This window comes from Diadema setosum, chromosome 9, assembly GCF_964275005.1.
Source record: "Diadema setosum chromosome 9, eeDiaSeto1, whole genome shotgun sequence".
Classification (NCBI taxonomy): Eukaryota; Metazoa; Echinodermata; class Echinoidea; order Diadematoida; family Diadematidae; genus Diadema; species Diadema setosum.
Genome location: NC_092693.1, coordinates 7,995,618 through 8,011,709, shown reverse-complemented (window position 1 = coordinate 8,011,709; position 16,092 = coordinate 7,995,618). Strand labels below are relative to the sequence as shown.

Below are 16,092 nucleotides of genomic sequence, written 5' to 3'. Positions count from 1 at the left end.
CAGCATCAAACAGAACCGATGGGCTAGTCAAGAATGAGCTAGGTGACCAAAAGAATACATCGATCAGAATGACAATTTTAGCCCGATAGCCCGTTGACAGCATCGACCAGAAACCTACGCTAGCCAAGAATGAGCTGAGTTAAAGAAAAAACACTGATGCTGCCAGAGAAAACCTTTGAGAAATATGTAGATGGGGTAGGTAAGTCCGTTTGCATTGACTTATAGTGTATTTTATAGCTGCTCTTTCAGAATCTGCCGTCAACCAAATATTCATGTCAGGCGACTGACTGATACTGATCCTATAGTATTTGCAACTTACAATATGTACCAGTGATAATGTTTCACTATAATTTGCATTTAACAGCTTTCAATCAACTGTATGGGGGGGGGGGGGGGGTAGACATAATGAGATCAGACCAGATGCCAATCTGAGAAGTGGAGTCATTCATAGTTCTAAACTTTAAAAGCACAAACGGAAAATGCTCTTTATACTTCTCCAGTCATTGTGTAGTCGATTTCTGCACACTTTTAAAGTTTGCACCTAGACTGGTAAAACTTATTGCATTTATACCCACGCAGGAATTACATATTGTGTTGAGAATTGAAGATTATGTAATTTATTTCAAAGCACTGATGCACCTCTTGTCACCAGTTTGTATTGCTTTTGCAGAAATACAAAGTGTACATGTACTTGGTGGTGGTGTTTAAAAGACTGTTGGCAAATTTGGTGAACAAAATGACAAATGCTAACAACATATTATTGTCATAGGCAGGTTATAGGACAGCAAATTCAAACTTCAGCTTTAGGCCTGCATTGTATATAAGTTTACTCTAATGAATTTGTTGCTCTGCTTTAAAAAAAAAAAGTGTAAATGAAGAGTTTGTTCGCAAAAAACCGATAAGTCCATATTTGCCAAATGGAGATATTTGCGATTAAAGGTCAAGAAATATAAAGAAAACAATAAGAAAATTTTTGCTTCTTTTGACAATAACTTCAAAAATGTACCTTTATATGTAGTAACCAATATATAATTTAAAAGGTATTATTTTGTACTTTATGACAGAGACCGTACCTCAAAATCTTAAAAAATGGACTTATCGGTTTTTGCTATCAAACTCTTCAAATTTTTATCGATTCCCAATGTTATATATTTTAGTTCATGGTTGAGGAATTTTGTTCATTCATGCTTGTGAAACTGTGTGGGTGTGGTATCCTAGCTCTTTTCCCCTTTGGATTCTTATTATCCTTCTCATTATAAAACAATGTGTTCTTTTCTTTTCTTTTCTTTTCTTTTGTGTGTGTTTTCGTAGGACATGCTGTAAATTGTCAGAAGTCATGATTAACCTGAATTGATACTCTTCTTGTATTTGCAGTTGTATAGATGTGTCTATGGTGCTTTCAAATTGCAGAACAACAACAACAACAAAAAAGGTCACTCGTATACAAACAAAGATAAGTCAATTCAAGTACTCGACGTTATGAATGTGAAGTGAAGTGAAGCGAAGAAGTGTAAAGCTTATCCTATCCCAAGTATCATACCAGCAATATAATATATGTTTTCTGTGACAATACCAAAGGTCCTGTTTAATGGAATTATTTTCCTGCCCTTTGTAGTTGCTTTTAGGACAATAATATGCATTAAAAAAAAACACAAAAAAAACAAACAAACAAACAACACCGAACAAACTAGCAAATACAGTTAAACTCGCCTAAGTCGACGTCGCATATGTCGAATAATCGCGTAAGTCGATGATTTTAAAAAGTCCCGATTTTTCCCCATTGACGTACGAGTATTAATTCACTCACAAGTCGAATTTTGTGAGTCGAATACTCGCTTAAGTCGATGAAATTCCAAGAACACTTTCACGGAAAAACCATTGAATTCACTGTGCCTAAGTCGAATAAGATTTTAATGTGTAATAAATCACTGTCATTCATTATTATTTATTACTCATCATTATTTTGTTTGTCAGATGAGTTTGAGGTGACAAAAAAAAATGATCTAAAATCAAAATTCAAAGCGATCGCATGGGATCGTTTAACTCTCTTCGTATTTGGAGGTCCGCTGGTACAGCCCTGTCAGCTGTCGCGCTACGTACGTACAGCGTTCGTACAGTACACATGCGTTCATTTACATGTACAGTATTGAGCTTGCAGTGTACATGTAGCTTGGCATTTGCAGCGCTGTGCAGTGGAGTGGTATAATGGATGAAGCTGCTGAGTTTTCAAAGCGGAAAGTAGGGGGAAAGTTACGGGCACGGGTAAATCAGAATTGCACCTCTACACGCATTTCAAGCCACGGTATGGTAAACTGGAATCAATCACTGCTCAAATATCGTTTATATTCACTTCCCCAAGGTTTAACAAGGGTGTAAAGTAATCGGACCTGTGCCAATACTAATGCACTGTCCATGCAAAGTTAGCCGCGGCCCTGCTGGGCGACCCGTGCTGCGGCACACCGCTCCAGCTCTCGGCTCCAGAGTAGACAACATACATGTACATTAAACATACATGTATGTACCTGTGGTGAAACTGTAAGTCGATTTTTTTTTCGACTTACGCACAAGTCGAAAATCGCCTAAGTCGATGTGTTTTGCTCAGTCCCGAGAAGATCGACTTATGCGAGTTTAACTGTATGTGGAAAAAGTTCCTCATACTACTTAAGTAATGTACTTGACTTCTGCCTATCTTAAGACTTACACAATTACTGTATCTCATCCATGCAGGAATTATTTCACAGAGAATTAGAAATTTTGTTATGTATTTCAAAAGCCTGATGCACCTCTTGCTATTTCATATCATCTGTACAGAGATGTGTGATGGTGTTTCAAGAACTGCTCGGTACACAAATGACAAATATTGTGGGAAAAATTAGTGAACAAATGAAGATATTTTGTCAAGAATATTTGACAGATTATAACATGACAAATACAAACCTCAACTTTAGATTGTAAAAGTGAAGGTAAATAAATACATTTCTGCGAATTTGTGAAAGAGCAAATTTCTATCGTTTTCAGTTATTGAGTAATGTTTCATGAAAAAATATTGGTGAATGTCATGTACATGTATTCATGCTTGTGAAAGTGTGTGTGCATGGGTGTGTTATCCTTGCTCTTTTTTTTTTCTAGTGTCAATGATAATGTATGATATGCTGATGTATTGCTAATATACATGTTTTGAACGTATGTTTGACTGATCAGATGAAATTCAGATGAATTCATTTCATTTCAAATGAGTTTGTGATGCACATTTTTTCAATGCAGATAGGTAATGTACCTTTAAGAATGGTGCCAGTGAAGCACCTTATCAGCACTGCATGTGAAACACACCAAAAATACACAGACATCAATTCACATACTACATTCTAAGAAAAAAAAAAAAGGTTCTTTTGAGCACCATTAAATGGTTCTCAGCACTGTCACAATAGCGACACCTTTTTTGGAGCCTGTGAGAACCTTTTTTAAATGGTGCCTGTCAGCACCTTTTAACATTGGTGCCCATTAGAACCTTTTTCAATGAAATGGTTCCCATGAGCACCTTTTGAAAAGAGTCAAAAAGGTGCCCATCTTTAGTCAAAAAGGTGCCCATGGGCACCTTTTAAATGGTACTCACGAGCACCATTTCATCGGGAAAAAGGTTCTAATGGGCACCTTTTGCAAAAGGTGCCGACAAGCACCATTTAGAAAAGGTTCTCACGAGCACCTAAAAGGGTGTCGCTATTGTGACAGTGCTGAGAACCATTTAATGGTGCTCAAAAGAACCTTTTTTTCTAAGAGTGTACGAGTGAGTTCCTTGTTGAATTGTGTTATCTTAATGTAAATCTATAGATAAGAATGAGGATGAAATTAGTTGACACACTCACGAGCCTGATATAATCATGACATGAAAACACAGGACAACCACCAAACATTGATACCGGCACCGGATGTTCCATAAGTATAGTAACGCATTGCTGTGCTTTGGAAGTTCACATGATTCATTATAGCATATTCTTGTGATATCATAGACGCGGTGTATGCTTAACAGCGACACGCCCGGCCATTCATTTTTTTCTTCTTCTTCTTCTTCTTCTTCTTTTACTAGGACCAAAGTCTAGCGTGGTCGGCTCTGCATGCACGCCGCCTGATATTTGCCTTGCGTCAATTTTCCTCGCGTAAAAACCCAACTCTCAAAGTTTTGGGGCTGGCATATATGGTGCATGTTCTAGAGCCAACGGAGCCGACTTTGCGCGGTGGCTGTAGGACCTATATGTTTCACTTCGACAAACATTTGTTCCCCGTTTGGTGGGTTCCAAAAGAGTGTTCTACAAGTCTGTACCTTAAATGGATGGTACAGTATTGGTGGAGATGAGAATTGGACTTTTAACTTTTTGCAAGATACCAAGAAAACACTTATGATATAGTAAAGAGCATACCATTTTAAGAGGAATTCAAATTTTATTTGATGAAAATCGGGTTTGGAATGACTGAAACATCCAAAACAAAGTAAAACAAAGCGATCGTAACAAAGTGTGGGTCCCACACTTTATTAGAATCGCTCCTTTTTGGATATCTCAGCCATTTCAAAACCAATTTTCATCAAATAAACGTTGAATTCCTCATAGAATTACATGCTCTTTCATGTTTCATAAGAGGTTTCTCATTTTCTCACCAAAAAATGTTAGAAACCTGATATTAGGTCTCAACCAAAACTAAACGATCGCTTTAAAGTAGGTGTCGATCGCTGTGACAGAAATTACGGGCTACCAGACACAAATGCATCCATGTTTGGTTTTCTCGACCAGGAATGTCACATGGGAATGCGTCAAAAGTAACCCATGAGGGGTAGTCTAAATAGTAGATCCTGCTTAAAAACACAAATAAACAAACATCCATGTCCTGTTTATTCAGCGTTTAATGTTTAAAGATTGTATAACTCGTTGCCGATATACTCAGAAGAGACACGGCATGACCACTCGCAAAATCTGAAAGCATTTTTGCCATTCAAGTTCATTCGATTTTAAATTAATATTTACTCCCCTAAAAATGAACCCAAACCAGTGCCAACATCAAAGTTATTTCTCTTTAAAGGTCCTGTTTTCCTTTGGGAGAAGTGATTAAAAAAATGTTCAAGATATCACATTTGATGCATATGTGCAGGTCAGATGTATATCACGAAACATCCTACCATATAATATTTTTACAATAAAGCCTAAAGTTTAAAGAAATATCATAATTTTTTTAAATAAACCATAACTGTATACGGTTTAGTCTGGAAACAATTCTAATATACATATTGTTCACATTTTGCATATTCAACAATACTTAACATCGATTATACTGGTTCAAATTCTTACATTGGTTGTTTCTATCTCTAACTCCCATTTTAGAATTATTTTAAAGCACTAATGCTGGGTTTTTGTTTCATCTGCAAATGGTAAATTATGCCTTTAAGGGGTATTTACCACATTTAATACAGAAAACATATCAAAACAGGAGTATATACCCATTTATCAAACGTATTCAAACGCTGGGCAATACATACGAACAGCTCAAGAAATATGCCAGGATGCGCTATGTGATGAAAGTAATTCATCTTCTCCTTAAAACACCGACTTAAAAGAAGTGAGGGAAACGAAAATGTAAAAGAAACTCCGGCGTTTTCATGTTCCCTCTACTCGCAACATTCGTCAGAACATCAGTATCATTCATACAGGAGTTTGTAAATGATTAGACCAGGGAGGTGGAAATTTAATAAACACCTCCCTGTTAAGACCAAAGCAAACATAACTTATGTTATTAACTTTTGTAACTGTGAATATCATGAGCAGTCAGAACATGGTTTGTTTTTTTCAAGATTTTTCAAGATTTCAAGACTTTTTTTTGCTCGACAGTGCATTAACTCCTGCATACAACGATTATGCATCAGACTCATATTTTATTTATTGCGAATAGATCCCAACGGACTCGTTGTCTTCCTCGTTTCTCAGTCGACTTTACTTCATTGACAAAGAACGTGAAACACAACCCAACACAATAACACATTTACGACAGAATACCTATAGTGACACTGCCATGACGATCTCGAATGAGTTGAAAATTTGAATAAAATAAAATGAATCGTGTATTATCTTCATTTCGAGTTCTGAGAAAGTGAATTGAGTGTCCTCCTATCGACTTGGAAACACTGAACATAATCGATGGGGGAGATCATTCTGCATCCTCAAAGGTTCAAAGGTGGTTATGAAACTTCTGCCAGTAAGACGTAATAATATACAAATCTCAGATTTATAATCTAAATCTCAATCCTTGGCAGTGTAAGATTGTCATAGGCCTACTAGAAATACCATGATGCACGAGTGAAAACGCACTCTCGCTTGCACCTTCAGTCAGAACGACGGCCGTGCACGCCACACACGCGCATAAATACGCACAGGCGCACGCACTGCACACCACAGCATAAACTCGATCAAGAACCCACTTTCACTTCTGTTGTTGCCCGAGGGAGGGGCACTTTGAATAAAAAGAGCAAGGAGGTCTTTATCATTACATTTCTGCAAGAGCTCGTAGCCACGCAGTGGATCCCGCTCACTTCTTCCTTTTCTCTCTGTTCCATCCATCTCCTTGAAAGGTCTGTTTCTCCAGGTCCGACGGCCACCGATCATGGATGCCTCACCGGTTGCCAACGGCGTTCCTCTCACGGAGGACTTCGCCGATGGAAGTAGGACACCGAAATCATCGCTTACGCTCGACAACCAAGCGGCGGTGGTCGACGTCGGCATCGACAATCCGACAGTTGACCTCGAAGAGGACGAGAAGGCCATATCGGTGCACATTGTCAAACCTGAGGACACCGACGCGCTTCCGGTGGTCAACCACGACCTCGTCATGCACAATAACAATATCAAAAAGGACGGGTACGCGATATACGACCCGTCCTCAGCCAAGCTCCTCGACAGGAAGAACAAGAAGGTGGTCGAGGTTGAGCTAGAGGATCGAAATCGTCCCGAAGAGGACGGAATTATCTACAGAAACGGAAAGGACGATGACGACGGACTTCCTGAAAAGGCGGAGGAGGAGGAGGAGGAGGAGGAAAGGGAGACTTGGGGGAGGAAGATTGATTTCCTTCTGTCGGTCATCGGGTTTTCCGTTGACTTAGCGAACGTCTGGAGGTTTCCCTACTTTTGCTACAGAAATGGTGGAGGTAAGATACGCATATTACGTGTTCATTTACATGTATATATCATATATCTTTGAATATTATCAATAATTTCATATGAAGGGTAAACATAAACTGAATTATACTGATATTCACAAAATGTTGTCATGGTTTCACAGAGGCAGATTAAGTGTTTGTCCCTTGTCTTTTCTGTTAACTTCCGATATCATACAAATTAAAAAACAGAGGAAAAGCTAATGATAATAATAATAATAATGATAATGATAAAAAAGTATTAATAATAATAATCATTATTATTATTATCATTATTACTGTTGATATCATTATCACCAATACTATTATTATCATCATTAGTGTTAATTGTTATCATTTTTTATTGTAATTATCATTTTTTTTCATTATTATTAACATATGGGACTTTTAAGGCGCCAAATCCATCTAATAGTCATGATAATTCAATGCTCCAGGCACAACCATGTGCAAGATACGAATTACATACAGGAATATAAGAGAAAGAAAATGACAAAGTGAAGCAGTACAGGACATATCCCACATATGAAATAATGCTAATCAAACGAGCCAAATCAAACAAATACTTCTTGAGATTATTTTTAGATTGTTTCAACAGAATTACTATTCTTAATGAATTGAGGGAGTGATGAGTTCCATGAAAAAAAGACCCGGCGTAAGCAGAAGTTCGTTAACCCTACTTTGTGTGAAACCTATGGATGACAAGGAGGCCAGAGTTCTAAGAGAGTAGATATCGAGAGGGAATGAAATAATCATTTGGATTGACCTCATTTGCCATTAGAACAGTATATTTTGTCAGATTGCCATAAGTGGTTTGGCAAAATAACTGGAAATTGCAAAATATTTGAATCCGCGTGTTCTCGCTGTTGGGGTGTCTCCCAGCTACCTTAAAACGCCGAGGGAAATATTGGTTGTTGTGGCCAATGATGCAGATCTCTTAATGGCCCTTAGTGCAAAAAGTGACGTAGTGGGATGCATGGGACGTCTGTAAAATAAGCAAATGACTCATAAAGTCAAACCTGTCTTTAGTGGCCACCTGCCGTATACGACCATTAAAAACGATCTCCCTAGAAGGCTATGTTAAAGACCCTGTGTATAACGGCCACTTTTTTTTTTCGTCTCCCTGGATGCCCTTACTTGAAATGGGGTTCACTTTAGCAACCTCACTAGTTTGCCCAGGTTCCATCATCAGTAGTTTCAATTCAAGAACTTCATTGTGATATCGGGCAAGCCTTAACCAAGCTTTTGGTTGTAAGGAAATAACCTTTGTCGTAAAACGCATACATAAAAGGTAATTGCATTAGTAAAAGCATGACCACAGGTGTAATAATTTGTCCAAATATAATACTCGTCTTGACGACACATTATAACAATATTCTTAGCTCTCCCATAGCTTTCTTCACGTTGTCTGACAAAAAGAAAAGGCTATTAGCATACAGCCACCGACTGAACTTTTATGCTACTTCCTTACGTCTGTGTTATAACATGCTAACGCTTGTTTGAAGTGGGATTTAGTCAGGCACCGATGCATAGTTGACGAGATGTCCTACACATACTTCAATGTGCGTCATGTTACGTAAGGCCAACATGAGTATTTACTGTGAAACAAAGATCTCCAGGACCGCAGTTTATTTTCTCGTTTCCAGACATTTTCTATTCTTCAACGTCCGATCGAAAGAGAAAGGACAACCTTCTAGAGCCCCTGTTGTTATCTTTGTACCTGCTCTAGTTACTTCGGAGCTCAATACTGGTTTCACCATGTATGCTTTAACATCCGTAGTGCCAGGCAAGATACGCTTACCCCATTGCAGTTTTGTCGACAAATGACACACATTCTGCGACACTTGAGTATTCAGAGGTAAACGTTCCCTCCTTGCATCGTAAACTGTGAGTCTCAAGCATCAGATAAACCGAAACAGGTGGAAATTGGGATGATTGGCCATTCACCATCCCTTTCTAGAAACGCATTTAGTATTACAATGCAATGCCATGAGTTAGAATACGTTTTGGCTTTCGCTTTCTCTCTTTTTGCATTATTATCTAGTTTAGGGTTTGTGTACTTTGCACTTCGGTACATTTTAAGGTGTCTGAGGTAAGAATATCTTTCGACATGTGGAATGTGATAAGAATCTATATAAAATCAGTGTCAAATGAAATCTTGTGCCGCAAACTGGCAACATGTGACTTTGAAAGCAAGTAGGCAGGTGCCGTCATCTGTTCTGTATTGGTAGCGCGAATGTTTCAATAAACTCTTGCTCGTAATTCATCATGCCACAAGAGCACAAACTCACACACACACACACACACACACACACACACACACAAATATCAGATTGCATTACGTTTCAAATGCGTCATAGTTGCCATACGACTGGCTGTCAAAGGTAAAGAGCTCATGTCTACCGGACGACAGTTGTTTTCGTGGTTTTACTCCGAAAATATTTCACGTACACTCCCGCCTTAGGCCTTGTACGCTTCAAATCTTGGACCAAAATCGGAAAGTAGGAGGGTAGAAATCAAAGACACTTACACACAAAAACCGGAATTCTTGCCTAATCCCAAACGAGTATTTGATAAGCTCCGGAATAAATATTAAAGTTTTATTTACTTACACCCCCTGCCACACTGTCCTTATTCCTTAGGTTAAGTTTTTAGCAAACTAAACACTTGCGTGCTTTCCTTTCACATTCCACGATAAGGACAGCCACACAAAGAAAGAAAGTTTGACGTCGCATTTTAAACTACACTCAACGCTGTTTGGTACCAAATGACCAGCTTTCCAACAGCATACCAGCAGAGTACAATGGATTGTTTAAGATAAAGACGTTTGTGATCCCAAGAGAATGCCAACAGATTTCCTGTGAATACTTTTGTATATAGTAAGCATCACAAGTTCCCACTTACAGCCGTGAGACTTGAAAACAGGGAGAGTGCGATTTACCAGGGATATTGAGAGTCCATTGAGTATTGGGAAGTAGGTACTTAGAATGCGAGTCAAAATATGAAAGTTTCATTTTTCTCATCTTGTAGCAAAGTAGCATACGTCATTAAAAAAAAAGAAAATAATATGTTCAATCCATCATTATTTTTAAAGATTCATTCGCCTTCTGAATGTAAAATCCCGGGAGTTGGAAAAGGCTTCCTTCGTCACATACATGATTCGATTGTTCTTTGGTTTTTACATTATTGAAGATTTAACAGGGGCGGATCCTGAAATTCCGTAAAGGGGGGGGGGGCGCAAAAGGTATTTCTGGTGCCACGATTGACGAGCAACGATTGACAAAAGCGGTTTCTTAAAGGTATTAAAGGGGGCGCACGCGCCGCCTTTTATTTTTGTTCTTTTCATTTCTTTTATTTTATAAGCGAGACTGGGGAGCCCTCTTGATCCGCCACTGCTATAAACATGTTATACATACATATATACAACCTCATCCCCCCTCCCTCCCTCTTCTCCCTCTCACCTGGCCTGAAGGGCACGATTCCAGATCGGGCGTGGTCTTTGAAGCTTCGCTTGAGCGGATTGAATTGCGACACCTCTCGAAACGTGGTCCCATCTGAATACCCGTGGTAGATATTCAAGCCACTTGAGATTATGTCCAAAGACAAACACAAAATTCAAGATTTATTCACTCATACAATTCATTGAAAAACAGTACAGTATTCTTGTAATTACAATATTCTGACTTTTATCATTGTAATTATCCAAATTGATATCAGCAACTTTGAAAAGTTGTCTAGCTCATGCTTAATGAACTCATTATAGAGCTTTTTTTTAACCGTTTTCCTCTTCCTCTGCATCCTCCTCCTCTTCTTCCTTCTCCTCTCATTCCTCCTCATCTTTTTCTTATTCTTTTTTTTTCTTCTTTCCCCTCTTTCCTCATCTCTTTAACTCTTCATGAACAAGTAGGTCCTAACCTTTGGGGCCCTAAAAAACTACGCTTGCTGTAGGATTCCCACATTATTGTAATAATTGATGATTTCTTAATGCAAGACATTTTTAACATACAGTAGACTAAAGGCATCAAGTACACATATTCACAAATCAGAACATGATTGTGGGTATATTTTCTTTGTTTAACACATCCATGTAATATTTCCTTAACAGAACCTCCTATGTCAACAACGACCAGCATGATTGACGAGTCCGGTAAATGTCAAAGATTTAAAGGTGTCACATTCTCCCGGCCAATAATTTTTTTTTGAGAGAGAAAGTGGACTGGAACTCCCGTCATTTTATGTCGCGATAAACAATAATTGTTTGTACTGAGAAAGTCAAGAAGCTGTCGTGAGGCGTAATACGAGAGTAAGTGTCACTATATTCCGCCCGTCACCCGATCACTCCGTAAAACGGCGCAGCGTACGTCAAAGTCCCGGTGCACATTTTATCACGTTTTGCTCATATAAATCGAATTGAGATGCTCTTTCCTCTTATTAAAGGTTGACACAAACTCCGTTATCATCCAACTGAGATGATCGAGACGTTCATTGGTGCGTTTTGCGACGTTTTTAGTTTGGTCATCTGACACACTCACTACGTATTGGGAAGAAGAGATCAGTACAATGACAGGAAATTACGATTGGAAAATACAAGAGTTGAAATGGGGGAAAGTTGATAAGTATCTGTGACTTAATTCGACTAGAAACTATGACATTGTCTGAATCATTGAAGCAAAGATGAAACAGCTGAACCTACTATATGAAATAGTAGTACGCACATGAACGTGCACGTCTGTAATCTTTACTTTGTAGATGTTTTAAATTAGAAGTTGAAATTGGGTTTGGAATAACCCGTGCTTACATGATTTAAGGATGAACAGCAACAAGGAGACGGGTCGAACTTGCTGGATTTTGATGTTTTTCTATCCTGGTGATAAGATTTCTTTTGAGGGATTCTGTTTTCACATGCATCGCCATTTAGTTGGTGCCCCCGTATTTGGCAGAACGCTTTGATATTGTCAAACTTGAATTTAGAATTCAATTTATACTATTTAGATTTTGTCAATAGGGAAAATGCATTCACGAGGTTTTGGTTTGTTTATTTGTTTGTTTGTATTTGAATAGAGCAATGCTTTGATCCCTATATTGTCAACACTTATTTATTTATTCATTATATTTATTCTGTCATATCTAAACATGGTAGTCCCCTCAGTTTCTCAACTGCTTTCCAATTCTAGGGAGCCCTGTGTACAAATACATGATAAATACTGGAAAACGATAGACTTCATAAAAATCACACGCAGGTATAACACACACACACACACAATACAATTTTAAAAAGATACGAGACTAGTATACAGGAATAAACATAGACGAAGTGAATTATTCAAAAAATACAAACATATACATTAACTGTGTAATTACTGTAATGGCGTACCGTAAGTAAAAATTAAGATTAGTATATGATAAAAGGTGCTTGTGAGACAAAATAGATTATCATAAAAATGCAAACAGTGAAAAAGAATTGAAATAATCAATTTATCACCATTGTTTCATTATAATGAAAATTTGATTAGAAGGTAGGCCCTGTAGCTCACTTCACAAGACAGAGAGCGAGATAAAGCACATGGAAGAACCTAAAGGTAGATTATTCAAATCGGCTCAAAGAACAGAGGATGGCACGAATCGGGTCTAGGGCAATTACCCCCTGGGCAATTACCCCAGACCGTTCCCCTTCCCCTAATCCTAATCCTAATCGTAATCCTAAACCTAACCCATAACTCTAATCTTCACTCTATCCTTATCACTATAGTATCCAGCCGGGGAGATAATTGCCGTCGTGGGTGATTGCCCTGGTATGATACAAATAAATTAAGAGAGTATATTCAAACTAATATCATACATTACAAACAAGAAATACATTACATCGAAACTATGTTTGAGAGCAACAATGACATTAGGATTTGCCGCTGGGTTGTGTGATTCTGTTAATTTGACCTTTGCTTGGATTGAAATATTATGTCATGCTATATCAATGATGACCTCCCCCCCCCCCCCCCCCTCACTGATTTGCATATGTATGTGCTTGAGATCAATATCATTATGTCGTCGGAGCATGCTAAACCGTAGTTTGCCATTAATTTGTTTTTGTCGGAATCTGATGTAACTTCCATAGTTCTTATTTGTCTTCGCTTTTGTGGTCTACATCCCGTTGAAAATGGAGAAGAGCCCCCCTTTAATTAAAGGATGGTACAGTATTGGTGGAGATGAGAATTGGGCTTTTAAGTTTTTGTGAAATACCAGGAAAACACTTACGAAATAGTACAGAGCATACCATTTTAAGAGGAATTCAAAGTTTTTTGGATAAAAATCGATTTTGGAATGACTGGAACATCCAAAAACCAAGTAAAACAAAGCGATCGTAATAAAAGGTGGGTCCCACACCGTCATTAGAATAGCTCTGTTTTGGATATCCCAGGCATTTCAAAACCAATTTTCATCAAATAAACGTTGAAATCCTCATGGAATTACATGCTCTTTCATATTTCATAAGAGATTTCTCATTATCGCACCAAAAAAAAAAAAAAAAATGTTGGAAAGCTAAAATTAGGTCTCAACAAAAACTATACGATCCCTTTAAGCTTTACATTGTCGTGTTTTCATTAAATCTGCCAGTACGATCCCAAACTAAAGACCATCTTACTGTTTTTTATTGTCACATCCATTTTTCCTGCTGCTAATCTACTTCGTATATATACACACCCCTCTTTAATGATAGACCGTAGCGAGCAATGAAACCCAGGAAAAGTTGACATTTCTCAGTTGCATCTTTTTTTTTTTTTTTTTTTTTACGACCAAATATGTTTTAACCTGGTCTTGCTTGATTCATGATCGGCCAAGATGCACAACACGATGCATGAGAGGATCATGCTAAGGTAAATGAACTTTTCTTTTTTCATTTCTGAGACGAGAATCACATAGAGTTAACATGCAAAAATGGACATGAAGATTAAAGAGGGACAGAGAGAGTAAGTGAGAGTTCACAGATCTTGTTTGCTTTCTCGCTCAAAATAGCTCGTCAAGTCTAAGGTGACATAATATACGGCGACGTAAAAACGGACATAAAACTTAATGTTACCAATGTGGTTATTCCTATGTTTACCTGTTAAGTGCTTTTCTATATATTCTTAGAGTGAATCCGCCACTCTCATGGTGAACATAATACATCCCACCCTGAGAGAGCTATAAAATGAAATTACAAGCATTCGGTGTAGACACGCATGAAAAATATGTAAGACGCCTTTCTTGACCTCAAGATGATTGAGTATCATGTCCAGCCGTAAAAGATCTCATCGAATAATGATTATTAGTCAATCTAATAGCTGTGGAATGAAGATAAATTTCACCCTAAAGATTACAGCTTGACACGCTGGGATTGCTGTTGTAAAAATTACATACCGTGTCAATCGAAAAGGTTATTGGGTGCTTCTCTTTTTCCTTTCTCAAAACGTGAAACTTTATCCAGGAACTGATTAAAAACGAATGTTCTAATGCTGTTTGAAAATAAATGAATGAATGAATGAATGAATAAATCAATCAATCAATCAATCAATCAATCAATCAATCAATCAATCAATCAATCAAGCAATCAATCAATCAATCAATAAATCAATCAATCAATCAATCAATCAATCAATCAATCAATAAATCAATCAATCAATAGATAGATAAATAGATAAACCCATAGAAGTACTGCAAAACGATGAAGTACAGCATGGGTTCCCGACTGACCTAATTCTACCCCGAACTTTGCGCCGTGCACGAACTGGGAATCGCTAGAGGGATACTTCCAGGGGTGAGGCCTGCTTGACGCCCGCTCACGGGATAGCTGCGTTTCGAGTGAGTTGATAACCTAGCAACTATGTGTTAGGTGTGTCAATGACCGCGAAAAACGACGTGTGACTGGTAGGCTGTCGCGAGTAGAAATTCAATATCATGATTTCTATTTCAAATCCTATCCAAAATACATGCGCTGCGTCTCAAACATAAACATATATGTGCATGACATATATTGCTGTGACACAGTCCAAACCGAAGTATGGTACCCCCCCCCCCCGAAAAAGAAAGATTAAGATATAACATGTCATGTTATATTTTCAAACAAGGTAACAAACCTAGAGAGACATCCCCTCTCCCCTTTAATGCAAATTCCTTATATCTAACAGCAAACAGTGACGTGTTTATGAAGGATGGAAACTTATAAGAAAAAAAAAAAACTTTATGGAAACTTAATGTTTCACATACAAATAGTGATATCTGTCAGTATCTACATGGAGAATATTACATTGTATTATCAGAATACTACGTAGCTTGATATGACAATATGATGAAATTTTATCGTCAGAAGTCTCCCATGCACTTGGAACTGTCGAGCTTTGAATGAGATTTTTTATGTAAATATGATAGGCGTCTGATGGTCTAATCAATGTTTCTCTCGTTGTCATCTTTTCAAAAGGTGCATTTCTCATCCCTTACGTCATATTTCTGTTCATCGGTGGTATCCCATTACTCTACATGGAGCTCTCGCTGGGACAGTACCACAGGGCAGGTGCCATCAGTGTCTGGAAGATATGCCCGCTCTTTCAAGGTATGTTACTATGGTAACGTGTCTTCACAGCACTCATCCCATGAACCAATTGCTAGATCACTTATACATATCTGTGTGTTTGCCTCTGGGCATATCTTAAAGCCACCGTTTACTATTGGGAGCAGTGAAAAAAAAAATGTTTGAGTTATCACATTTTGATGCATACGTACAATGTATAGTTCAGCTGTATCACAAAACATCCTATACCATTTAAACATTTTGCAATAAAGCCACAAATACAAGGAGATATCACAAATTTTCTCAATAAACCATAACTGCTACTATAGACATGTCACATGTTGAAACTATTGCTCACGTT

General features: G+C 37.9%; 1 protein-coding gene across 1 annotated transcript in view; it reads left to right on the top strand.

Annotated features, from left to right (window-relative positions):
* Positions 1-6,179: 6,179 nt before the first annotated feature.
* LOC140232800 (sodium-dependent noradrenaline transporter-like) overlaps positions 6,180-16,092 on the top strand; it is a 66,127-nt gene continuing 56,214 nt past the window's right edge. Inside the window, exons 1-3 of the mRNA XM_072312917.1 lie at positions 6,180-6,237; positions 6,611-7,183; positions 15,642-15,773. Of these exons, the coding sequence (XP_072169018.1) occupies positions 6,180-6,237; positions 6,611-7,183; positions 15,642-15,773 (763 nt within the window). The remainder of the gene's footprint in view (positions 6,238-6,610; positions 7,184-15,641; positions 15,774-16,092) is intronic.